The sequence below is a fragment of the Plutella xylostella genome, chromosome 12, assembly GCF_932276165.1.
Source record: "Plutella xylostella chromosome 12, ilPluXylo3.1, whole genome shotgun sequence".
In the NCBI taxonomy this organism is placed as follows: Eukaryota; Metazoa; Arthropoda; class Insecta; order Lepidoptera; family Plutellidae; genus Plutella; species Plutella xylostella.
Genome location: NC_063992.1, coordinates 505,502 through 530,335, shown reverse-complemented (window position 1 = coordinate 530,335; position 24,834 = coordinate 505,502). Strand labels below are relative to the sequence as shown.

General features: G+C 40.4%; 3 protein-coding genes across 5 annotated transcripts in view; 1 reads left to right on the top strand and 2 right to left on the bottom strand.

Moving 5' to 3' along the window:
• Nucleotides 1–10,641, bottom strand: part of LOC105393502 (apoptosis-resistant E3 ubiquitin protein ligase 1) — a 71,314-nt gene extending 60,673 nt beyond the window's left edge. For 2 of the 3 annotated variants that reach the window (XM_048624794.1, XM_048624792.1), the window contains exon 1: nt 10,370–10,641. In XM_048624794.1, the coding sequence (XP_048480751.1) occupies nt 10,370–10,535 (166 nt within the window). In that variant the 5' untranslated portion in view covers nt 10,536–10,641. Of the gene's footprint in view, nt 1–8,793; nt 9,186–10,369 lie in introns of those variants that run through there. The other variant, XM_048624793.1, reaches the window with a different exon arrangement.
• An 877-nt stretch (nt 10,642–11,518) lies between these two features.
• LOC105391327 (peroxiredoxin-5, mitochondrial) lies at nt 11,519–12,931 on the bottom strand. The gene is made up of 3 exons (XM_011562791.3): nt 12,750–12,931; nt 12,392–12,658; nt 11,519–11,893 (listed from the first exon to the last, which is right to left on the bottom strand). Exons 1-3 carry the CDS (start codon nt 12,852–12,854, stop codon nt 11,696–11,698), a joined length of 570 nt encoding a protein of 189 aa, XP_011561093.2. The 5' UTR covers nt 12,855–12,931; the 3' UTR covers nt 11,519–11,695.
• Nucleotides 12,932–13,258: 327 nt separating this feature from the next.
• On the top strand, nt 13,259–24,331 carry LOC105391329 (transportin-3). The gene is made up of 13 exons (XM_048624548.1): nt 13,259–13,532; nt 13,664–14,557; nt 14,749–14,928; nt 15,259–15,437; nt 15,938–16,151; nt 16,704–16,859; nt 17,409–17,635; nt 18,118–18,279; nt 18,809–18,964; nt 20,677–20,861; nt 21,611–21,717; nt 23,117–23,253; nt 23,523–24,331. Exons 1-13 carry the CDS (start codon nt 13,413–13,415, stop codon nt 23,581–23,583), a joined length of 2,778 nt encoding a protein of 925 aa, XP_048480505.1. The 5' UTR covers nt 13,259–13,412; the 3' UTR covers nt 23,584–24,331.
• The last annotated feature ends 503 nt before the right edge of the window (nt 24,332–24,834 follow it).

Here is a 24,834-nt window from a genome sequence, read left to right as displayed (position 1 = left end):
TGTATAAAATATCGTCAGCGTCACCTTAGATCGTAATCATCGTAACTCCTCGTGACCAAATTTTAGAGGAGACAAAAATACTGTTTTATTTGTAGTTCTAGTTGGCATACTACCCACCTAAAGTTTTTTTAACTAGCCTAAAAATGATTTGTTTAGACAGTCTATCTTCCTGTTCAACCGCAGCCTGAGTGCCAGTGACTCAATGACTGAAAGGAGGCCATTAGTGCTCCTAAATAAATAAAGCAGGCCTGTAGATTATCTTTCAGTGTACCGACACATCTGATTGCTGTAAGAGCCTGATAAGCTCTTCGAACGAGTCATACCTCTGTGGTGGTACGGTTTCCACCTTTCGGACAGTCAGTTTGGCATCCGAAATGCGGATTCGAATAGTGGGTACAATACTTTGCGTTCGTTCACTGTCGGAGCAGGATAAGAACCACGGGCGAGTTGTTGCGCTGGCTGTTTGCTTAAAAATAGTAACCGCGTTCAACTCTATCCCCTAGAGGGCGAACCTTTAGGGCGGCTCTTGTATACCATCACTTGTCTTCTTATCTGCAGAAAATTGACAGAGGTCATACGTGTCTAACAAGTACATTAAGGATGCGAAAAGAGAGGGTTTGTTTTCACTGAAGAAGTTCAGTTGCGGAGTTCCACAGCGGTAGGTCTTGGACCCCTCTGCTGTGGAACTTGGCATACAACGCGGTCCTGCAAATCAAGCTCGCAAACGGCGTTAGCACAGTGCATTTTTCTAATGTCACACAGGTCGTGAGGTAGGCTGAGAGCCTCCTTCGGGGATGACATCCCAATGATTCAGTACGAAAAAATTGCTGCAGCTGTGCTCGCCATGCAGTGCATGGGCTACTTCCGAATCTGGGGGGCTGTTGCAAAGGAGTCCGTTGCCTCTATACGGTACGGGTTCCGTGCGATCTATGATCCTTCCGGGAGCACCTGTCTTGTCAAGTCGAAGAGAATGGCTCGTATTCGACGCAACCTGCAGTACTGGTGGGATTGGTTGGAGGACAGGACAGCAGGAAGCTGCAGCAGCCGTCATGCTGTGATTCGACGCATAGATGCAAAAAAAAGTTGAAAGTAACTTCATGTTAATAAAATATTAGATCTTAATTTAACAACATAACATTGCAAAAAAAAATTAACATTGTTGAGTATGTTATTGTAATTTACTAAAGTAGTAATAAAAACAAAGGCTTATTGCATAGTTTTCGTTCACGTTCGCCTACATCGCACGTTGTATATGAGAATAAAGGGTATAATTACTAAGTTTTCTTGTTTAAAAATCACGGTTTGGGGTTTAGAGGAAAACAAATGGTAAAATGCGGAATACAGTTTTTTTTTTTCGAATAAAGAGGAAAACATGTGAATTCAAAAAACGTTTCTATTGACACCAAAGAGTACTTTTCGCCGAGAAAAGTGGAGTTACAATGTTTGCGATCTAAAGTGATGATAGAACTAGAACTTATTTTTTCAGTTCACCTGCTGTTGAGTGAAATCGTAATTAGGTAAATGACTCCTTGACATGAAAATAACTTTTTTTTTATAATCGTTATAACAAAACCGTTTTTTTTAATACAGCAATATTTGTAGGTGTACTTACAGTGAGCAAAAGAGCGCAGCAAGGTGTAAATTTTTTGGTTTTTAAGAAACAAAAATATTATTTCTTTCATATCCCAAATACACATAAGTACTTAAAAAAAAAATACACACTCTCGCCTTGTACTAATGTACTCCCTTGCGGGGGTACTTACATGTTATTATTTTTCTGGTGACCTCCCCATATCCCTTTGCCAGCTACGTAACCTTTTGTGACACCCTGTATATGCAGAGTTCTGCAAACTACTGTTCTGCTTTTGAAACACCAAAAAAAAACAGGTCGTCTAACTAAAAGGTCATGTGACCAAAAAAAAATTATATGAAGAAGCGTTTTTTTTCATGAATATAAAAAATTACGTAGGATAAAAGTTTTTCAGAGTGACGCCTGAGTAACGCCCTTTCGGCTAACTATGCTTTTTTATTACACGGGGGCAGAGTTTAATACAACACCCTGAACTATTAAACTCTTATAATATTTTCGCGATTTTTTTACATTCTGATTTCATTTCCTGGCTTAGAAATAACATCAATAACATGCTGCACACGTAGGTTTCGGCATAGTATTAAACCCTTTTTGCAACAACCTGTATAAATATCGGCACGGGTACGACTTTATATATAATTAATTATTAAATATTAAAAATACTTTCATATAAAAATAAATATTTTCGTATCACAAAACAATATTACTTACTTAGTATATTTTTAACAAAGTGGCATGTCTTCACTTTTATGTTTTCGAGTACTATGTTAAAATTTCATGTCATTGTCCGTAGAACGCCCCGCATACCTCAACCCCCCCTCACTAGATTTGACAGATTCTGATTTTCTTCCAGCTTTAGTGACAGCCTTAAGTGATTTTTTATGGCACATTTTAGGATAGTATATGTTGGGATACGAGATAATTTTTATTTGGCTGATTATGATGATGAAGATGATTAAAAATACGTATTGTTCATGTTTTTTTTTTTTTTTTTTTTAATTATTTATGTTGGTTTTGTTATTATTATTTACCCATATGAGTAGTATTATTTTCCTTGTTTTTTCCTTGTAAATTAAGTAGGTAGGTATATCGTATTAATATGTTATTACTATTTTTTCTATTACTATTTAATTATTGTTTTAATTTGTGTTATAATATGTTGTTTCAATAGCTTCTTGAAAATAGGTAAAGACTTGGATTCTTTAATTATTTTGGGTAGTTTATTGTACATCTGCGCTCCCTGAAAGACCAGACTTTTTGTCCCGTAGTTTGTTCGGGTTTTGATTAGGGTTAACAAGTTTGCACTTCTTGTGTTATACTTATGTTGTCGTTTTTTTAAGGTTAAGTTTGAATGAATACTTTTGTTTAAGATTTTATATATTAATACACATGTTTTAAATGTAAATATTTGATTAATGTGCATAAGCTTAGTTTCATTGTAGATTTTTGAGGTTGATTCTAAATAATCGTAGTGAAATAGGACTTTTATGATTTTATTTTGTGCTATTTGTATTTGTTTCAGGTATGTTTTGCATGCTGAGCCCCATATTTCTATCAAATATTCAAGGTGCGGTTTGACTAGGGAATTGTAAATTGTGTACCTTACTTGTTTAGGCAGACATCCGACTATTCCACGCATAGCACCCATGAGTGAAATAAGTTTTTTCCTAATCTTATCGATGTGTGTTTTCCAAGTTAATTTGGAGTCGAGTATTAAGCCAAGGTATTTTTCCTCATTGGATTTGTGAATAATTTCACCATTAATTTTTAAATCGTCATGTTCCTGAATTTTTTTGTTTTTAGCTGAAAAGATTATGTAACAGGTTTTTGAGGCGTTAATAGTAAGCAGGTTGTATTGAAACCACATATTAAGTTTGTCTAAGTCTTCCTGAGCCTGAGTTATTAATTGTTGGATGCTGTGGCCAAAGTAGAATAAGCATGTGTCGTCTGCGTATAGGGCGATCTTACCATGTAATCCTATTGTGTTTATATTATTTACGTATATCAGGAATAACAAGGGTCCCAGTATGGATCCCTGTGGCACACCGAAATCAACCGGCTGGGAAGCACTCTCAACAGAACCAAATTTAACTAATTGTTGCCGATTATTTAGGTATGATTCGAATATTTTATGGGCGTTGCCAACTATGCCAATACTGTTTAGTTTTTGTAGTAAAATTGAGTGGCTTACAGTATCGAATGCCTTTTTTAGATCGATAAAAACACCCAGTGCAATTTTTTTATTGTCTATATTAAGTTTTATTTCCGTGACGAGGTCTACTGTAGCAGAAAGGGTATTAGATTTTGGTCTGAAACCGTATTGTTTGTTAGACAGGAAGTTAATTTTAATAAGATGTGATTCCAGACGATTATATAAAACCCTTTCTAAGATTTTAGATGGCATGGGTAAAACTGACACTGGACGGTAATCACCGGGTGTTGACTTATTTCCAGATTTGAAAATAGGAACTACTTTTGCTAGTTTCATGCATTCAGGGAAGCGACTTTCCTCAAGACAGTTGTTTAAACACGTAGTTAGTTTAATTAGTACCAATTTTTTAATACATTTTATGCTTTTAGCGCTTATGCCATCAATTCCAGTACTTGTGTTAGGGTCTAGTTTGTCTATAATTTTGTTAATTTCTGATGTTGTACATGATTCAATTTTGCTTAGTTTAGTGGTGCTAGTCGACCCATTAGTTATAATATTTATGTTGTTATTGTGAAATTTAGGTGGGATTTGATTAGCTAGGGTAGAACCAATCGTAGAAAAGTAATTATTAAAGCAGTCACATATTTCTTTTTCGTTTGTTATCTCTTTACCATCCACGATGATCTTTGCCGGTATGCTATTCCGTTTTTGTTTATTTTTTGTTAACTCGTTTATTAAACTCCACATCTTTTTTGGTTTATTCATACATTTGTTGAAGGCTTTTTTGTAAAATAGGTGTTTAGTTTTTTTAATAGTTTTACTTAACCAATTTCTTTTATTTATAAAATCTGTGTGAAGATTAGTATTCTTTGGGTATTGTTTTAGTTTTCGCCATAGCTCGTTTCTTTCACGAATGCCATTCATAATTGTTTTGTCTATCCAGTCGTCTTGCGGTTGATTTAAATATTTAATTTTGTCGACTTTATTTTCACATATTTTATCCTTTATGTAATTGTTCAGGTCTTCATAATTTTCTGATTCTAATGTATTTATTGATGACTCCACGCTTTTAAACAATTTACTGTAGTCAATAGCACTGTATTGAAGTTTTTGTCTTTTTTCATTTACAAACTTTTTAAGTTCCAAATAGATTTGTTTGTGATCTGCTAATGGGGAATCTATAATAGAAAATAAGAACTTTTCATTTTTAAGGTTAGAACATGAGTGATCAAGGATTGTTTTACATGATGTCGAATCTCGTGTACAGTATAGCTTATCGATTTTATTTAGTATTTTAAATCCGGCCCCTTTTAATGTTTCTTTATATTTTATTGTAGTTTTGTCTGGTTTTAGCAAATCAAAGTTAAAGTCTCCAAAGATAAGTGCCCTTTTTGTCTTCTGTAATTGATTTTCGTATACTTCTAAAAATTCGTTGGGCTTGGTATCCCCCGGTTTATATACCACCCCTATATCTATACAGTATTTTTGAAGGTGGATCCACAAATAGTTATTGCCTCCTACGTAATGATCTTCTATTAGGTTGTGATTCAAACTATTGTGTACATATATTGATACACCGCCACCTATACGATCATTTCTGAAATTATAATAATGATGATAGTTTTCTATTTCTGATGATATTACGTCAGCCTGTGATTTAATCCAAGTTTCAGTAAGCAATATTATATGAACAGTACTTGGAATGGACTTTAGAATACATTTTAACTCGTCTAATTTACCAGGTTTTACTATACTACGAACATTAGCATAAAACAGTCTTAAGGACGAAGAACAAGTTGTGACGCTTTGATAGTCGTCGAATATTTTATAGGTTATAGTGGCATCTTCTTCGGTGGTACCTGATGTAACGTTGCTGCTTGCATTCAGTTGGAGTTTTTTGGAACTTCTTTAGTGATTGTGGGTATTCCTTTTATGTACTTTATTATAAGGTGCTCTTCTCCACCTGCTTGACGTACTTTCAGTTCATCCTTTACTTCATTAAAATAACGTCGCTGTCCAGGTGTTTGGTCCGAAAAAATTTTGTTTTTTGGTCCCAGCTTGTTTTTTTGGCGTAGTATGTTCTTAGCAGTAGTATTTGAATCAAAGTGAACTTTCAGTGGTCGAATTTTATCAGCAGAATATTTACCAATACGATGAACCAATGTAGACTCTGGGCAGTCGGCAAATATAGTTCTAATGAGTGCCATGACTTCGATTTTGTCTCTCGATCGCCTGCTAGCAGAGTCCTCGTTCTTCGGTTCGTTAATTCCCGTAACCAATATATTTTTTTCCCTCTGTAGTCTGTCCTGACATTCACTTACTAGTCCTTCGTAGTTTTTTTGATTTATGGATGGTAATGAAGATAGAACTGGTTTCTTAAGTAGTTGTAAATCAGTTTCTAGGGATAAAATCTTAGTTTCGTTTAACTCCGACTGTTTTTTTAGGTCCGTGATTTCAGCTTTAATGTTGTTCTGTTCTTGAGACAACTTTTCGTTTGCTATTTTAATCTCGCTGATTTCGTTCCGTATGATGGCAACATTATCACAAAGTTTACTTAAGCTGTCATTTTGAGATTTAAAAAACTCCTTGAAAGAATCCATCATTTCTGTTCGAAACAGAGATAAGGATTGACCAACATCACAGCATTCCGGTTTTTTTCTTTTTCTCACTGTTATTAGTTGTGAACTTTTAACATATTCATCTGCTAGTTCAGGGTGCTCTGTATGCGCAAGATTGGGCTGCGATTGAGCGTGCTGTAGGCATGGTTCATATGGCGGAGTACGGCTCATCATATTGATTTGTTGATTATGTCTTATTGCTTAGAAAATAAGGTGCTTACGATTTGCCGCTCCGAGCTCCGGTACGCCGTGAATGAGGGAGATCAAAAATAGCAACTGCCTCTTTCACCCGAGGGGGTGAAGAGCAGCCCGCTGGCCGCTGCCGCCCGCTGAGATGTTTAGAGCTTGTTTCGCCGATTGACACGGGAAAATGAATTGTTTGCCCCGGTAATTGTGGTCACTTAGATATTAATGATTTTGGCACTTATGATAATTTTAAGATAATCAGCACAAAACACGTCCGCCCGCAACGAAATTCATTGGACGCTTTCATTGTGTCAGCATAAATCAGGTTCATCGCAGTTCCATTTTACAGCTTTTTCAGCGAGCTCGGAAATAACACGGCAGTAAAGGGCTTCATAACACGGAATCTAGACTGATACAATCTGTATTATTACAAAAGTTTCGGGTCGAGGCTCGCTGATACCGGCTCCGAGCCAGGTGCGTGGATTCCAATCTAACTTGAAACTAGGCTAACACAATAAGGCTCCGGAGCCGGCGCCTCCCGACACGGACGATACTGCAGTTAGCTTAATGTGCCCCAACTAGGCACCTCACAAACACTTCCAAACATAAATATAAACCTGCAAGACGGCGGCGTTTGTTCAAACCCGTGAATGAAAACGTGACCTTTAAAAGCTCTAGAAAAAGTATTCGGCACATCGTAACTTGGCACGCATGGGCTGTAAGGACGAGTCGAAGAAACACACAATTTCAAGGCCACTGGGTCGCAAAGAAGCACAAGCTACTGTTGAACCGATTCCAAGTAGTGTGTACTACTTCCGACGGCACATGTATCAGCTTTTAAAACTTAACTCGCGTGTTCTTAGCCAGTGGAATAGCGTTCTAACTGAGCGTAATGGCATCCCACCAGTCGTTTAGAGACGATAAAGCAACCAAATCTCGGTGAAACGGTCGCAATTTCAGTACATGCAAACTCATTTGTTTTGGTCCTAAGTGGATGTTGGTTCTTCCATTTCAAGTCACGTAGAGTGAGTTTGAATAGATGGATGTTTGCGGCGGCCGGCGCCGCTCCCTGGACATCGTGCTCATCTTTCATTCATGTGCTGTGCACTAGTTTAAGTTACCAATTGGGGCTTTAATTTAAATTTGAAATTGTCTTCGTAATTAATTCATAACATTATATATTTTTATAAAGTAAGCTGAATAGCATTTATCAACGTCAGCCCCTTCGTAGCTTGTTCTAGAAAGCGGAATGAAAAATGTACCCACTTTTTGTTTGTCCCTTTGTTTATAAAGGGAAACGATTACTCAGTTAACCGGAACTCCGCAAATTAGTCGTTTTTCTCGGCTTTTCCGCAAATCTTTTTTCCTAAAAATACAACTACTTTGTACGGAAGTCCACCCCATTTGTGAGTTTTTGTTTTGCTAGTTAGCTTTAAACTTAAAATTTACTTTTTACCAACAGTTACTTTTGAAACTCGGCAAAGTACCTACTAAAGCAACATTCACCGGAATCACCGGTAGATGAAGTTACTGTTCAGTTTCCAGCGAGGCGCCTCAAGCTCGCCGCCGGATGGATGAACTCTATCTGTTTGATCTCGCCGCCGCTGTTAACGTCACCAGTGATCGATGATGATTGAGGAGCCGAGCCGCCGGGCTGGGGTCCTTACAGGTACATACTTAGATTAATTGCTTCATGTATTAGTAGTATTGGTACCTTCTTAGGTAAAACTTGAGGTAACTTTGGAACATAGAGAGATAACAAGTATTGCCTTCGGACAAGCCATTCCTTTGTTTACTTATCAGTTATCAGACATTTATCTACGGTTGCAGAATATTATTAGACATCATATTATATGAGTAGATTGGATCGGTAAGTAAATGGGCAGCATTAAGAGCTGTACGAAATCGGATTACCTACTACTGTGCCGAAACTTTTTTATAGCTTTACACGTAACTTACTTATGCTTGATTTACTTTAGTAAAGCTATTTCTTTGTCTACTTACAGATTTTTCAATAAAAATAACCTATTATTATTACTAGAAAAACATTTTTGCACGCATAACTGCATGATGTTGATTTTCTATTAATCAAACTTTACACTCGAGTTGCACTTCTGCCTACTCTACGTTTAAGATTAAAAAGAGCCCCTTTTTCGGACAGAGAAAAAACTATTCTCTGATTAAAGATTGACGATATACGATGATTAAAAGCATTTGACTTTGTCTTCGACTGTTTATGTTTATACCTGACGTGGTGGACACAGTGGACAGCCCCGAGAAGCCGGACAGGCCGGACATGCGGCTGTTGGACGGCTGGATCATGCCGATGGAACATATCTGCGAGTCCTCGTACTGCCACACGCCCGGGTCGAAGTTGATGTCCAGCTTGCGCACCTGGCTCCCGAGGAACATCGCGGATAATCACTCGCTACACTAACAAAGGACTCATCCGATCACCACTCAACTCCTGATTACATTGCACGCAACAGATTATAAATAAATCTATACATATGCTCAATCATTAATACAAATTCGGGTCATATTCATTTATGATTGGAGGTGTGTTATTTGTCGATATGCATTTGTTTCGTTGGCGGGCGGCGGGAGACGTGCGGCCGGCTCGGAGGCGGCGCCGCGACTGAAGGACTGAAGTTGAAGGGGAGGGCTTCAGGCTGTGGCGGCGCGGGGAGGGGGGGGGAGGCTACGTCACGGGCGCCCGACCGGGACCTCGCCCTCTACCTACATATTATTGTACTTCTGTCCTGTGGATTCAGCACAGCAAATAGGTACTTTAGATTATTTATTTTTTACATGAGTTGTGGATGAATTATTTTGTTTTAGTTTCACAGAGTACTCAACAATACATATTATAATTACCTATTTCCTTCTCTAACTAAATGATTTCTAATAGAAAACAAGAGAGGTTCAACATTGTGGTTTCATAGTAAAGAAAGGCAATAAGGAACTTTGATTGTTTATGCATAGAAAGCCGAGTTGTTCCAACCAATTTTTATTGTACACTTTACAGGTATGCAGTACATTTACTTACACAGACGAAAGTCTGACCTAACCTTCAATAATCAAATATTGATATGCCATAAAAATGCATTTCCACTCGGTTATTGGCTTTTTCAATAATAATACCAATGCAATATTGCATAGTCGGCATTAATTGCCTTAATATAAGTCTGATGCACCCAGAACAGTCAGCAATCAACACTATTCTGACTGGTTAAACCTTTCACAATGGTAACAAAACCCTAAACAGACCCTAGTGTTTGTCGCAGACATGATAAGAAGACTGGAGGTTTTCAACATGGCCTCGATCCTCATCCAACTTAGGTAATTATTCACTATGCTTAGGCGCCAAACCAGGAACTAAATAAGCAGCTTTCACCCCTTGGGTAACAATGTACCACTTGATTCAAAAAATTATAACAACAATTAAGAGTTTAATATTCTCCAAACCTCTTGGAATCCCTAGGATCTTAAGAAGAAAAGTAGGTTAAATACAAGTGAATGCTAATCAATTAATTTATGATGAATTAAAAAAGAAATTGCATAGATGAGGCTACCCCACTAGGCTTTGTAACATACTTTTCATCTCATTCTAACAAGAATATTGTGTGGAAAAGTTATTAGAAAGCTCTAAAACATTTTTAATTCATACCGAATGTGAGGAACCCTTGACCATCAAGAGTTGTTATTGATTTCTTAACCTACAAGACCCACAGCTATGAAACACACTTACCAATGAATATTCTAGAATCATAGGTAATGTAACTACTATGGTTATTTAATCTGATAATGAAGATTACGTACCCAGATCTTTGTAGAGTTTCTTGTAGTCTCCAAGTTCGTTTTGTTCTAGCCATTCGTCCACTTCGTTCGTTTCATCGTTTAAATACTCCGACACCATATACCGTCCGAAATAAACAAGCAAACACATGAATAGCACTGTAATGAAAGATTGCGCCAATTGCCACATTTTAAACGATTTAATTCATGATCTAGCTTTTATTTAGAAAATACGCGTAAATAAACAAAAGTCGGACGGACAGCCATCCATGGCCATAGTTAATAGTGTTGTCATTTGTCATGTCAGTGTCACTGTTATTTTATTGACACATTAAAATCTCAGAATATTCAATTTCAAATTCATTTTTGATTTATAATTTGTTTTTGAACGGCCCGTGAACCGGTATTGCCAGAGAAAGTATTTTGATCATTTTAGTAGTTTTTTTATAGTTTAATACTATACAACCCTGACAGTGAGAGAGTTCTGATAGTACGTACGTTAAACACGAGTCCGTGTTCATAATATCTAGGAATGCCTCTCGTCGAATCCCTTTAGTTTTATAAAATCCGTCTAACTTTAATTATTCAGAATAATAACTTCGTATGGTCTATAACAAAAAGGTTTTTCTTTTTACCTATGATGGTCGTGACCTACTTGGTAATGTTGGTAGGTAGCTACGTCATCATCATCATCATCATCAGCCAATCATTATCCACTGCTGGACATAGGCCTGTCCCAAGGAGCGCCACAACACTCGATCATCGACCGTCTTCATCCAGCCATTACCGGCTACCCGTCTAACGTCGTCTGTCTGGCGGGCCCACGCTGCGTTTGCCTGTTCGTGGTCTCCACTCGAGAACTCGTTTACCTCAATGGTTATCGGTTCTTCGGCAGATATGACCAGCCCAATGCCACTTCAGCTTGCATATTTTCACATTTCACAGCTTAGTTTATTACTTCTATCCACTTCTATGGGTATTCTATATTTTTCTAGTAATTTGAATCCAAGGGATATTATTATTTAGTAGTTTTAAGTTTGTCCCCACATATTATTATTATTATATTTCTTCATATATCTTCACTCCTTTTGGAGGTTTATTCCCTATCTCACGGGCGTAAGCTTATTATAGGTACTTACATAATACATATTTTAAATGCAAAATAAAGTGAAGTTAAGGATCTTATATTTTTATTGATAGTGTTTCTTTATAAAATTTTGATTGCACGTTATTGTAGTATTTCATATCACGACAAGTGCTCCATAATCTAGATAAAGCTAAAATGTGTTTCCAATCACAATAACTAGAAAGATAACTAGGGATGAGTGTGTAAGTTTTCATGATAATGGATTACTTCTTGACTTTGATCTTGTCTGCCAACGAGCATGAGAGGCCTGTGCCATCTGGTTCTACGTTCAGTTCTTCTACTTTCCCGTCACAGAGAACCATTGAGAATCTTTTAGAGCGAAGACCTCCGAGTGGGGGCAGATCAACTCCTAGATCCAAAGCTTTCACGAAGGTACCACTAGGGTCAGCCAGCATGCGAATCTGAAATAAATTTGGGAAATTATTAATATTTATGCGAATTAAAATATAAATTGACAGGTCTATATTGAAATACCTAGTTAGTTCTAATGCAAGTAGGTAGGTAACGCCTGAATAATTAAATGAAATTAAAATACTGACTACACAGTAGTGAAATGAAGACAAGGTCATTCACAAGTGATCCAGACCCAAGTCCATGCATAAATAATGGCTTATTGATTTCAATTTGTATAGGTATCCTGAAGGTAGATTAGTTAAATGTTTCACAAAATTTATATTTTTATTACCTAATATCTTTAATAAATTATAGGAAGTTATATTAAGCAGTCACACCCAATTAATAATCTTAAATACAAAATCTTCTAAGTACTCAGTATGCATATTGCATACCTATTTGTCGACAGCCTAGATTCGAGCGGGACTATCGAGAGTCAACATGATAAAGAGGTTATAATGTCAAGACAAAAGCAATTAACTTAACAAATTTATGCATTAACTTACCTTTCCCTTGGTGTTGTGCTGTGCACCCCAGGCAGCCATAACGTAGGGGTCATTCACGGATACGCAGACTATCTCTCCAACTCCATCTTGTTTTAGTGAGTCGGCTTTTTCGACATAACCCGGCAAGTGGGTCTTGGAGCAGCCCGGCGTGAACGCGCCGGGTACGGCGAACAATACTACTTTTTTCCCAGATGATAATTCAGCAATATTAACCTTGTTAGCAGGTGAATCTTCGAACAAATCAATGCTTGGTATTGTGTCTCCAACCTATAGAAGTTTGAAATAATGTATTTAACCAGTATAACATGTACTTAAATTATGTAATAAGTAAACAAAATGAAATTAAAATGTATCTTACCTTAATAGCCATGGCTCTGAGCGTTGTATGGATTGATCGTGCGGTTACTACCTTAGCGAAGGCTGAAATACCACGAATTACCGTTGAAGTACCCGTGAGAACCATTTGTGATTATTATAGGTACCTGTTTTTTTATTTATTTGACAACTTCACGACCTTGATAACCTATTGATCGTCTTCAAATGACAGTTTAGCGAAATGTCAGCTGCGTTTGGTTTATACAAATTTTGGGATTAAAAATAAGTGGTTAGCGGATGTATTTACCAAGATTTTACCCATGATTTACCATATGAATATTTTGGCGCAAACGATAATTCATGATTAAATATTCATATTTATAGGTACTTATATTTAAAAACAATGTTATATAAAAATATATAAAGTACTTTTACATTATTTTATACGATGGTAGTATATTAAAATGGTGGCGTGACAACATAGTTGTTTTTTATTGAACGAAGTAAAAGAATGAATGAATACATTTCGATACTTCGAAGAATGAAAAAAATGAATGAATGAACTAAACTAAGTGAAATGAAAACGTTTCAAATTTGGCTTGTTTTATTTCATTTTTAATTATTTTGCCTCATTTTATTATTATGATAGTGGGTGCAGGAAAAGGGAGTAGGTAATAGATACCCAAACAGAAATAACGCTACCACCATGGAGGCGCCATCGATAGATACAGTCTACCAAGCCATCAGTGCCTTGTACGAAACCAATCCCAATGCAAAAAATGATAAAGAAAAAGCCTCTACTTGGCTCGGGGATGTTCAGAAATCTGTAAGTAAAGCTTTCTATTCATATATTTACCTAGAGAGTTATATAAATCACTTGTATAATTCGGTGATACTAATCTCACACATACATATTCTAACCAAAAATTACCATAATTTTAATAATTCATGTTTCAGATCCATTCATGGAAGATAGCAGATGAACTGTTGCAACAGAAAAAGAGTGAGCAGTCGTACTACTTCGCGGCGCAGACGATGCGGTCCAAGGTGCAGCACAACCTGGCGGAGCTGCCGGCGGAGTCGCTGCTGTCCCTGCGCGACTCCCTCGTGACGCACCTGAAGGAGACCAGCGGCGACACCAGCCCCGCCGTGCTCACGCAGCTGTGCCTGGCGCTCGCCGACCTCGCGCTGCAGATGCCCGTCTGGCAGAATTCCATTAGTGACTTTATTAGCAATTTTTCAAACGGCAACGCCTTCGTGTTACTAGAAATACTGACTGTGCTGCCACAAGAAATAGACTCAAGTAATTTGAAATTAGGAGAAAACCGAAGAGAAGACATCAAGGCAGAGTTGAGGTCTAACTCGCAAATAGTGACCATGTTTCTGAAGGAAAGCATCATGGCTCACATGCAGAACACACACATAGCACTGAAAATAGTTAAATGTATGACGTCTTGGATCCAAGTGAGAGCTATCAATATTCAGGATGTGCCACAGAATGCTGTGATAGGGTATAGTTTGCAAGTGCTGAGAGAACATGACTCCATCAACACGCTGCACGATGCTGCATCAGACTGTATATGTTCCCTACTGCACTGCTTAGAAGAAAATAACAATGACGACAGTGTTGAAAGACTTTTGTTTAACAGTGTGTCTGAGCTGGAGAGTAGCTACCACATGGCCGTGGCCAATGAGGAGGAGGAGAAGGCGGCCAACTACGCCCGAGTGTTCACCGAGCTTGCCGAGTCTTTCTTAGAGAAGATCATCCTGAGTGCTTCCAGTGGGGAGAGCCACTTTGCCGTCAGATCTCTGGAACTGGCCCTAGTCTGTGTCGGCCATCATGATTATGAGGTATCTATGATAGAATATACTTTATTATGTAGCAGGTAGACAACCTATCTTAATCATATAATTAGATAATTGATATTTAGTTTGCTAAATCATAATATTATGATATCTATGCCAGTTTCTTCCTTTCTTATGATAGCCTACCTATTCCCATTCCACCTAAAATTATTCTTCTTTAAATATTTTCATTACAGGTGGCAGAAATAACGTTCAACCTATGGTACCGTCTCTCGGAGGAGGTGTACCAGAGAGACTACCAGCCCCTGACGGACACGTTCAAGCCCCACATAGAGCGGCTGATCGCGGCGCTCGCGAGGCACTGCCAGTGCGAGCCTGACCGCGCCGACCTGCCTGATGAGGGAGATGACTTCTATGTAAGGATGCATTGGTTATTCTTGGCTTTTTCACTAAACTATCTTCATGAATGTTTTAGAATCAAAATATATTCTTCACTTTTGAGATAAAATCACCTGAATAAATTGAATACACACTGGATCTACGTATGTATTAGAGGTGTCACACACTAGCAGATACAATAAGATGTGACCTGTAGTCTGCAGAATATTCAACTGATTCAGTTAGGTATCACACAACACAGACTCAGGTATGGCGCTGTGTGTGTTACTTATGTATAAAGGGCAATATTGACAGATATAATATCTTACGGCACTCTACCTCACTCCCCTCACCACCCTCCTCCGCAGGAGTTCCGCACAAAAGTGACCGAGCTGATCAAGGACGTAGTCTTCATCGTGGGCTCGTCGTGCGTGTTCCGGCAGATGTTCGCGGCGCTGCAGGCCTCCGCGGCCGGCGACCCCGCGCCCTGGGAGCAGACCGAGGCCGCGCTGTTTGTCATGCAGGCGGTGGCTAATAATATACTGCCGTGAGTTTGGTTTTAGGCTGCTATAGATATGGTTGGGTATTCCAATAAAATAAATAATATTTGTCCGTTATATGGCTGCGTTACGTATTCTGTCTTGTAACGACAAGGCGGGCGTAACGCAGAAATTACGTATAGGGAGCGCAAATATAGAAAACTGTGACCCAAGGAACATTAGTAAAGTAAGCTCTGCATACCTAACGGATTCGCTGCTAGTCTGCAATACATGTGATAAGGTCGAAAAACGTATAAATAGATGTTGAGATGATGCATGTAAGGCGAATTTTGAAATTATTTGCTAATTCAGTAACAGTTTGTAGTTATCTATTTGCTGATTTAGCGAGTGGTACCATTATTTTACTAGTATTTATATCTATTGCTGGCGTCAAATATAAAATTGCTTCTTTATCACCAAATATGTAGCCCTGTAATACATCCATCTTACTAACCCTGTATTTTAAAAAACATGTCAATCCATATTCACCTCTTCCCCCACCCCACAGAGACGAGAACGAATACGTGCCGAAAGTCGTCGAAGCCATCCTATCAGCCCACGCGTGCAAGCACCCGGCCGTGCGCCGCACGTGCATGTCTCTACTGGGCGAGCTGTGCGAGTGGGTGGAGCGCCACGGCGAGTGCCTGCCGGCGTGCCTGCAGTGCCTGCTGCGCGCCGTGGCCGAGCCCGCCACGAGCCTGCAGGCCGCTGCCGCCGTGCACGTGAGTGTGTGTGTGTGTGTGTGTGTGTGTGTGTGTGTGTGTGTGTGTGTTTGTGTGTGTGTGTGTGTGTGCCTGCTGCGAGCCGTGGCCGAGCCCGCCACGAGCCTGCAGGCCGCCGCCGCCGTGCACGTGAGTGTGTGTGTGTGTGTGTGTGTGTGTGTGTGTGTGTGTGTGTGTGTGAGTGTGTGTGTGTGTGTGTGTGTGTGTGTGCCTGCTGCGAGCCGTGGCCGAGCCTGCAGGCCGCCGCCGCCGTGCACGTGAGTGTGTGTGTGTGTGTGTGTGTGCCTGCTGCGAGCCGTGGCCGAGCCCGCCACGAGCCTGCAGGCCGCCGCCGCCGTGCACGTGAGAGACTTGGGAAAGATATCATGAGATAACAACTTCGACCAAGATAGGAGGCGCAGATCTTCGACACGACACAGTCATTGTTAGCCACTACCTTATTCTGTTATTTAAATTACTTCAGAATCAGCCCTATAGCTCATAAAAAGCCTGTAATATCGCGCTATTCCCCAAAACCTCTTGCAAATAACCGAATTTCCCCATAAATTCTAGAACATCTGCAAGGCGTCCCGCGCGTCGTGCGGCGCGCACGTGCCGGCGCTGCTGGAGGCGACGCGCGCCGCCGACCAGCTGCAGCTGCCGCCGCCCGCCGCCTGCCACCTCGTGCGCGCGCTGGGCGCCGCCCTGGGCGCGCTGCCGCCCCCGCAGGTACTGCAGCTGCCGCCGCCCGCCCCTGCCACCTCGTGCGCGCGCTGGGCGCCGCCCTGGGTGCGCTGCCGCCCCCGCAGGTACTGCAGCTGCCGCCGCCCGCCCCTGCCACCTCGTGCGCGCGCTGGGCGCCGCCATGGGCGCGCTGCCGCCCCCGCAGGTACTGCAGCTGCCGCCGCCCGCCGCCTGCCACCTCGTGCGCGCGCTGGGCGCCGCCCTGGGCGCGCTGCCCCCCCGCAGGTACTGCAGTGTAGCCGCCCGCCCCTGCCACCTCGTGCGCGCGCTGGGCGCCGCCCTGGGCGCGCTGCCGCCCCCAATGTCAGTGTGGTCTACCAGTTACGGCAATAGACCTGTCACCAGGAACGGAACCTAGATGCCCTGAGAGGGAGCCTGATGGCCTTTGATTATGGTTACATCTATTGTTAAAATACATAAACACACGTTTTCTCGTTGGAAAATCTCAATCAGCCAACAATGGCTTACTGCTGACCTTTCTCAAGAAGCTTTATTTAGCGCAAACCTAATCCACTTCACCTTCTCACTCCACAGCTAACCCTAGCCCTGCAAGAAGCCTGCGCGGTCCAGCTCTCCCCGCTCTCCGCCCTCGCCACCCGCCCGCCCGCGTCCATCGAGCGGCACTCAGTGACTGACCCGGGGCGCTACCTGGACCGGCTGGCGGCCTTGTTCCGCGCGCTGGAGCCCCCGCCCGGCGCCGCCGCCGCCGCCGCGCCCGCGCTGCTGCAGGCCTGGCCGGTGTTGAATGAGCTTATGCACACGTGAGTTGCGGTCTGATTATCCGTACACACAATGCTTGCGCAAAGAGAATAATTACTGTTTAATTTCGGTGGTAGAGCGAATGGCGCAGTGGTTAGTGCCTCTGACTGCTGTTCCGATGATCAGGGGTTTAATTTTGGAAGAATGATTTTATGGTAGTTAGTGCTAAATGTTTGTGTTGTTGAGGTATATCTGAGGTAGGCAAGGTAGCACAATGAAACGACCGGATAGTTTGCAGTGCGTTTATTGACTGATTCATCATGGCAGGCAGCACACACACATACGTATTCGTACTTCTATCTATGTGTGGGTAGGTATACCACAGTTGTTCAGTATGTTATAAGCATTCAGAAACTGTATTCTAAGTTTAGCACAAATGAGTGTGTCCATTGTAGGTAATAAAGATCCTTATACCAATGATTCAAAGCCGGCAACCTATGCAAAACTTTATATTTATTTTATTAATAATTCTTCTCTCCTCCAGCTACCAATCCAACGGCCGCGTAATGGAACGGCTCTGCCGCGCGTTGCGCTTCGGGCTGCGCTGCGTCGGCGCCCGCGCCGCGCCGCTGCTGCCCGCGCTGGCCGCCCGCATGGCTACATTGTACCACCAGCACACGCACTCCTGCCTGCTGTATCTGGCCAGGTCAGTGCACGCACACCTAGATCACAGGTGACCTAGTGTAGCTGCTGTGACTTAGATCCTGAGACTGGTGCTCAGTGTAGCTTTCTGGCGCTTATACCTAAGGCCTAGCCAGTTTAGTGCCATACACACCTAGACCACAGGTGACCGATATCACCTACGAGAGCATTCTTGGTTAGTTGAAGCTGGAAATAATGCTCAAGGAGTTTATTTTGCCATTTCATCTCCTCAGTGAAATCGATCGAGCCTTAGTGAAATAGTGCTAAAGATGATTCGGGACGCGTCTTTGTCGCTATAAACTAATAGCGTGAACCGTTTGAACACATTCCACTCGCATTCACTCAGCTCACCCCGTTCCGTGGAACGGGCCCAAAAACTGTCTTCTGCGTATCAAATTGTGTACCTAACCCTTATTATATTATACCCTTTTTGCAACACCCTGTATAGTTCCCAGTGTAGAAACCTTCATATCCTATCCGTCTAAACTGTATCTTGTTCTCATCGGTTCTTACCTTTACCATTTGTTATTCAGTATCCTAGTGGACGAGTTATCGTCGGAGGCGGCGTGCGTGGCGCCGCTGCTGTCTCTCCTGGAAGCCCTGATGCCGCGCGCCTTCACCCTGCTGCAGGACGGCGGCCTGCGCGACCACCCCGACACCGTCGACGACCTGTTCCGCCTGTGCATCCGGTGAGTCGACGACCTGTTCCGCCTGTGCATCCGGTGAGTCGACGACCTGTCCGCCTGTGCATCCGGTGAGTCGACGACCTGTTCCGCCTGTGCATCCGGTGAGTCGACGCCCTATCCGCCTGTGCATCCGGTGAGTCGAGGACCTGTTCCGCCTGTGCATCCGGTGAGTCGACGACCTGTTCCGCCTGTGCATCCGGTGAGTCGACGCCCTGTCCCGCCTGTGCATCCGGTGACTCTCTGCGCGAGCTGTCAGCTATCCCCCACGCTGCTGCGGGATACGTTTGGTCCTTCGAGCCGGATAAGTCACATAAAGTGGACTAAAGAATAAGGGCCCGGCCACAACACTGCGTTGCGACGTCGCATCGCAAATTTTTTTTACAGATATCATGCATCTGTATGGAAAACCTTCCAAAACAGTCACATACAGTTCCCCAAAATTGATAATGCGCATAGAAATCTTCGCCATTGTTCGGCAACGCTCGTATTTCCCGAGCGCCAGAAAACGATATGTATTTAGAGTGGTTAAGTGCATTTTGTACCTGTCTTACTAATATTTATATTTTAAGAAATTTATGTAACTAACTTTTTATGGACTTACAGTCTGCAATAAATGATTCAATAATAATAATAATAATTTTCTTCATGCATTTTTTTTAGATTTATGTGTTTGGTGCTAAAAGATATATTGATTTATCAGTAACGAAATTTGAGTCCATAATTCATAATATTGTCATAATATTAAAATTTACTTCGAAAATGTTACAGTACTTTTCAAATGTCTTACTCAAGCTGGTGTTAATATGGAAGAAATAAGGTTTGAATAACAGAAGGTTTATATTAGAAGAAGAAATATGAATTTCAAACACAGGTTTAAATTAAAATCTCAGTTCAAAAGTATTTACAGCGCTGATCATTCACAATAATATTACAATTACAAACTTGGTTTTTTGGGTGTGGCTTTATTTGCAAAGTGTAGTCTATCAATGTGACGTATATTTTATTCTTAAATGTGCCTCATAATATGGCGTCAACAAAAATAATTAAAGTTGAAATTAAATTCACATTTGAAAAAAATAACAAGAACGATGTGTAATTGCAGCTCTTTATAATTCCACAAAAGTAATACTGATCTTGACCTTGAGACCCTTGACTGGTCGGTGACAGCCACCGACCGCCCAAATTGTTTTCGATTATGTGTCACATGATATTGACTACTATTTTTTTCGAACAAGGATCAAAATACAAGTGCTTTGTTTAAGGCTCTTACGATTCAATGATTCGGGTGTTTCCGGGAATACGACAGTTTGCGAAGATTTGCATGCGCATTATTAACATTGGAGAACTGTACTTTTAAAATGCAAGCCTGCAAGGCTCTAAGAAAGAAGGCAATTAATGTCCTAAGTTAGATCCAGGCTGCAGATCTCTACATTATAAAAATTGTGTGCATTATCTCTATAAGTAAACTTACTTTCCACTATTATTATTGTTGGGGTTGATTGCTGCCCGCAACAACGGGGTTGATAGTTTGATAGGGTGATTGCCGAACCGCCGCGTGATGTATGATACTGAAAAGACGTCGTAATGTGTGAACGATATATTGAACACTGAAATATGATTATGTAGGTACAATTGTCGCTAAGTCTAAGTAGGTCGACTAAGTAAATGTAAACTAATGCCTAGATGTTAACTCTAACAATTATTATCACCCGCAGGTTCTTACAGCGTATTCCCCTGGAGTTCCTGTCCTCGGGCGCGATGGACGCAGTAGTGGGGTGCGCCTCACTGGCCGCCGCGCTCGACCATCGCGAGGCCAACTCCTCTGTCATGAAGTTCCTGTATGATCTGACACGGGCGGCGAATTTGAGCACTAATGATCCGATGAAGACGCGGGTTAAAGGTTAGTTTTGGGTGTTGCTGAGTACCTACTAACGTTTTTGGTTTATGAACGAAATGTATTTAACACGGAAAAGAAAGAATCTGGAATTTGTAGCCAAAAATGTGATTTATAAATTAAACAAATTTAATGGTGCGTGAACATCGATTGGTTGTCCATGTGAGGAAGTTTGGTAGTAGCGTACAAAGGATTTCACGAAAGAAGCCTCCGTAAGTGACGTACATATATCATCAGCCGCATCAATTTCTGAGGCTATTCTATTCTCTGTTGGGGTAACAGTACCTGCACCTGGCTCTCTCGAATGGAACCTTTGTGCATATCCCCAAGGTCTAAACTGCCTTCCTAAGCTTGGACCATTTTCCCACCACGCTGGTCCACTGCGGGTTGGTGGGTTCACATATCTAGATGTGCTAAATCTAGATATGCAGTTTTCCTCACGATGTTTTCCTTCACCGTAAGAGCGATGGTATACATTGTACTTAAATTCAGAAAAGAACTCATTGGTACATGTCAGCGCCGGGATTCGAACCCGCATCTCTGGCGTGAGAAGCGGGCGCTTACCCGACTGAGCTACCACCGCTTTACCCGACTGAGCTAGCACCGCTCTACCCGACTGAGCTACCACCGCTCTACCCGACTGAGCTAGCACCGCTCTCTCTCTTTCTGGGCTAATTTTACGGACAAATATACCATAAAATGTAAAACCTTATTTACCAGCCGCATTGCTCTCAACAGCATAATCTACCTTCCAGAGCTAGCAGACAACCACATAAAGAACTACGGCGAGTCCCTAACCTACGCTCTGCTCGAGGCCTCCGTCTTACACCTGCACGGCTACATGCTGGGCGAGGTGGCCGAGGTATTATATTTTTGAATATTAGAATGGACAACATTTCATTTTCTTTACCCTATATTTTTATTAGCTATTTGGAAAGTTTATAAAAAATAAGAGGACCCGTATTTTTTTATTTTGTATGTACATTAATTTTTGCATTTTATTTTTAACTTTAAAGTTAATTATTTTAAAACCGGAAGTGGCGTCACATATTAGGCTCAATTTTTATTTTTGTCTATTGCCTTAGTCTCAAAAAAAACATAAATGACACTGACAAGTGACATTTAAACTTTGTTTACATGCCAACCAACAAATGGGTCATTTTCAAATGACATTGATATTTCTGATGATACTTATCATGTAAAAAAATAAGCAGAAGCATTTTTTCAGCTGTGTAGGCGGTGGCATGCCCTGGGACATATTATATAGAGGTCATCTCTTAATACGTACTAATCAATAAAAAAAAAAATAGTCAGAAAGTGTCAGAACAGAATTTATGAAAATGACCCAAATAAACAACAACGTCACGATAAAACATCAACGTCAGTCAAAAATGAAAGTGACAGTTACTTTGTTTTTAAATCTATAGGCTTTGATCATCAAAATGCATCGCACCTGAAGCATGACGTCATCAGCACTTTTTTACTATTTTATGATTTTCTCGAAAATTATACATCCAAAAAATACAAAAACTTTTTTTTTGTGGCCTTTAGAGCTAAATCTCGAAAGGGTTTTCGATTTATAGCAGCTTTAGTTTTTTGAAATGTTGTCCATTCAAATATATAAGGTATTATAAATATATAAGGTATTATATATTTATGAATGAGTGACGTCCAGCGAAGCGTATAGCCTATTAAGCAATAGTTTATTTTTATTTTTATGTAATTTTGGAACCTTGCGGAGTTTTTAAAATTAATAAGGGACCATGAGAATATCTTTTTCAATTTTTAATTTGAAGTTGAAAATTCAGAGCAGTCTAGCTCGATCGTAAAATTCGAACTTTTGATAAAAAAATAACTAACTTACATAACAGCTAGGAAGCTGAAACTTTTATGGTTAAAAGAACAACTTAAGAGGATGACACAAAAAAAAATGCTTTAAAAAAGTTATAAAAAAAAAAAAACATAATTAATCCCCTGAGGTCGATTTTCGTAGAAAATTTGGAAAAAAAATCATAACTCCTAATCTACTAAAAATTGCTGAACATACATGGGGGTGATTTGGCTACCCCACCTAAGGAATCAATCATTTTCCTTTGGACGTCACTCTTTGGGCCACCCTGTATATATATATTTTTTTTGTTTTGTGTTTTGCGTACTATCCTGTGTTTGTGTTATTAGCGTATATGTAAATTGTTTTTCTGTGTAAGTGGTGTATTCGTGTAGCTCTAAATAAATGTATTTTCTTTCTTTCTTTTCTGTAGGTGCTGGTGGAGCTGGCGGCGTGGCAGCGCGCGCGCGGCGCCGACTGGCTGCGGCCGGCGCTGGCCCGCCTGCCGCGCGACCGCGCCGCCGCCGCCACCGAGCAGCAGTGCTGGCAGTTCCACCAGTACGCCATGAGGTGAGCTGTTTATTAACTCCGACGGAAAAAGAGAGGTGTTTTAAGTTTAACGTGTCTGTATCTGTCTGTGATTACGTATCTCCCATATCATTTATGACCGTGGTATCTGTTGTTTAACGTCAATTATCAGTTACAATCACTGATGCCAGCTCGACTACAGACGCTTCTATTGAAAAAAATACCGAGTCTAATCTAAACTTCGGACCAAGTAGTCCGACATATGGTCAATGAGCTAACGTATACTAACTAGGGTATTTACCTATTTTCAGAGTGGAGAAAGTGAAGGAGATGTCCCGAATGCTACGAGACTTCGCGCGCCTCTACCAGTGAGCAACACGCGAGGGGTTAACTTATTGATGCAGTCACTAGTCCTACCAGATTACAATTATATTACTTTTAAAACTCAAACTCACTGCATAATAAGTTCGCATTCAAGACTGGCTGATTATTTATCAAAATCAAGTGTTCGGACTTCCCACGCATATGTCTGACCTCCTCACGTATATGAATTCAGCTTTACAATCAGACCATTACCAATACATTGACCACTCACAGAAGTAAATGTAATTCAAATACCTTAATCAAAGGAGGTCAAAAATATCTGCGTGGCGGTCTGTACATTGAAACTAAATAGCGTTCATTAATAATATCGAGCTTCGAGAGAATAAATATAACGACGTAATATATCATTCATTATGACTAGATGATTTGATTATAGATAGACCTAAAATTGTTCCAAAGCTATAGAAATCTCGATTAATGTAGAGTGAATTCTATAGCTATTCTAATGTATGATTGACAAAATATTTATTATAATAATAGAGATAAGCAAGACGCAATAACATTTGCATTTCATTTGTCTTTCTTTAATACTTATTTGAGTGAATTATACAGCCAAAATTAGTATTCTTGTTGACAATATCCACTGTCGACGTCTAAGTAATAGTAGTAGGTAAGTATTGCCACTTTGTTTATATTTGAATTTATTTTGTTATACACCTTTTTACTTTTGGATATAATGTGTTACGAGTTAGGTACGCATCTGATTGTAAATAATAATATTAAATGTTTACTAGTATTTACAACTTTTATTTCACTTATAATTACTAAAATAGATATGTCGCAGGCATCTGCTTTAATCTCCTGTTTGATTGAACCGCTAGCCCGTTCATTGGATGACGCTATTCAGTTGTATGACTAGGCCGAACGTTGATTGTACAAGCATCACAAAACGTCCAACTAGTAAGCGGACTTAAAATCAGTCAGGTGGTGAATAAAACAAATATGGCGTCTAACAGCGAACAGCTGACACAAAAAGCACTTGTATTGTTATTTTTTGCAAATAAATTAGCTTTAAAGTGCGTTATTTATGTTAAAATAGTGTGACAACATAGATTTACCTATTATTACACCGCCGGCGGATAGTTTCAAAGAAAAAAATGTGCTGAAACTGGATAATTATGAACAACAATATCAAGGTACGTTTATTGTTATTGTTTAGTTAATTTGTGAGATGAGAGCTTTATAACATAGTCTTTTTGTTGACTCTTGTCTGGTCATGTTCATCCTAACCAGACATTA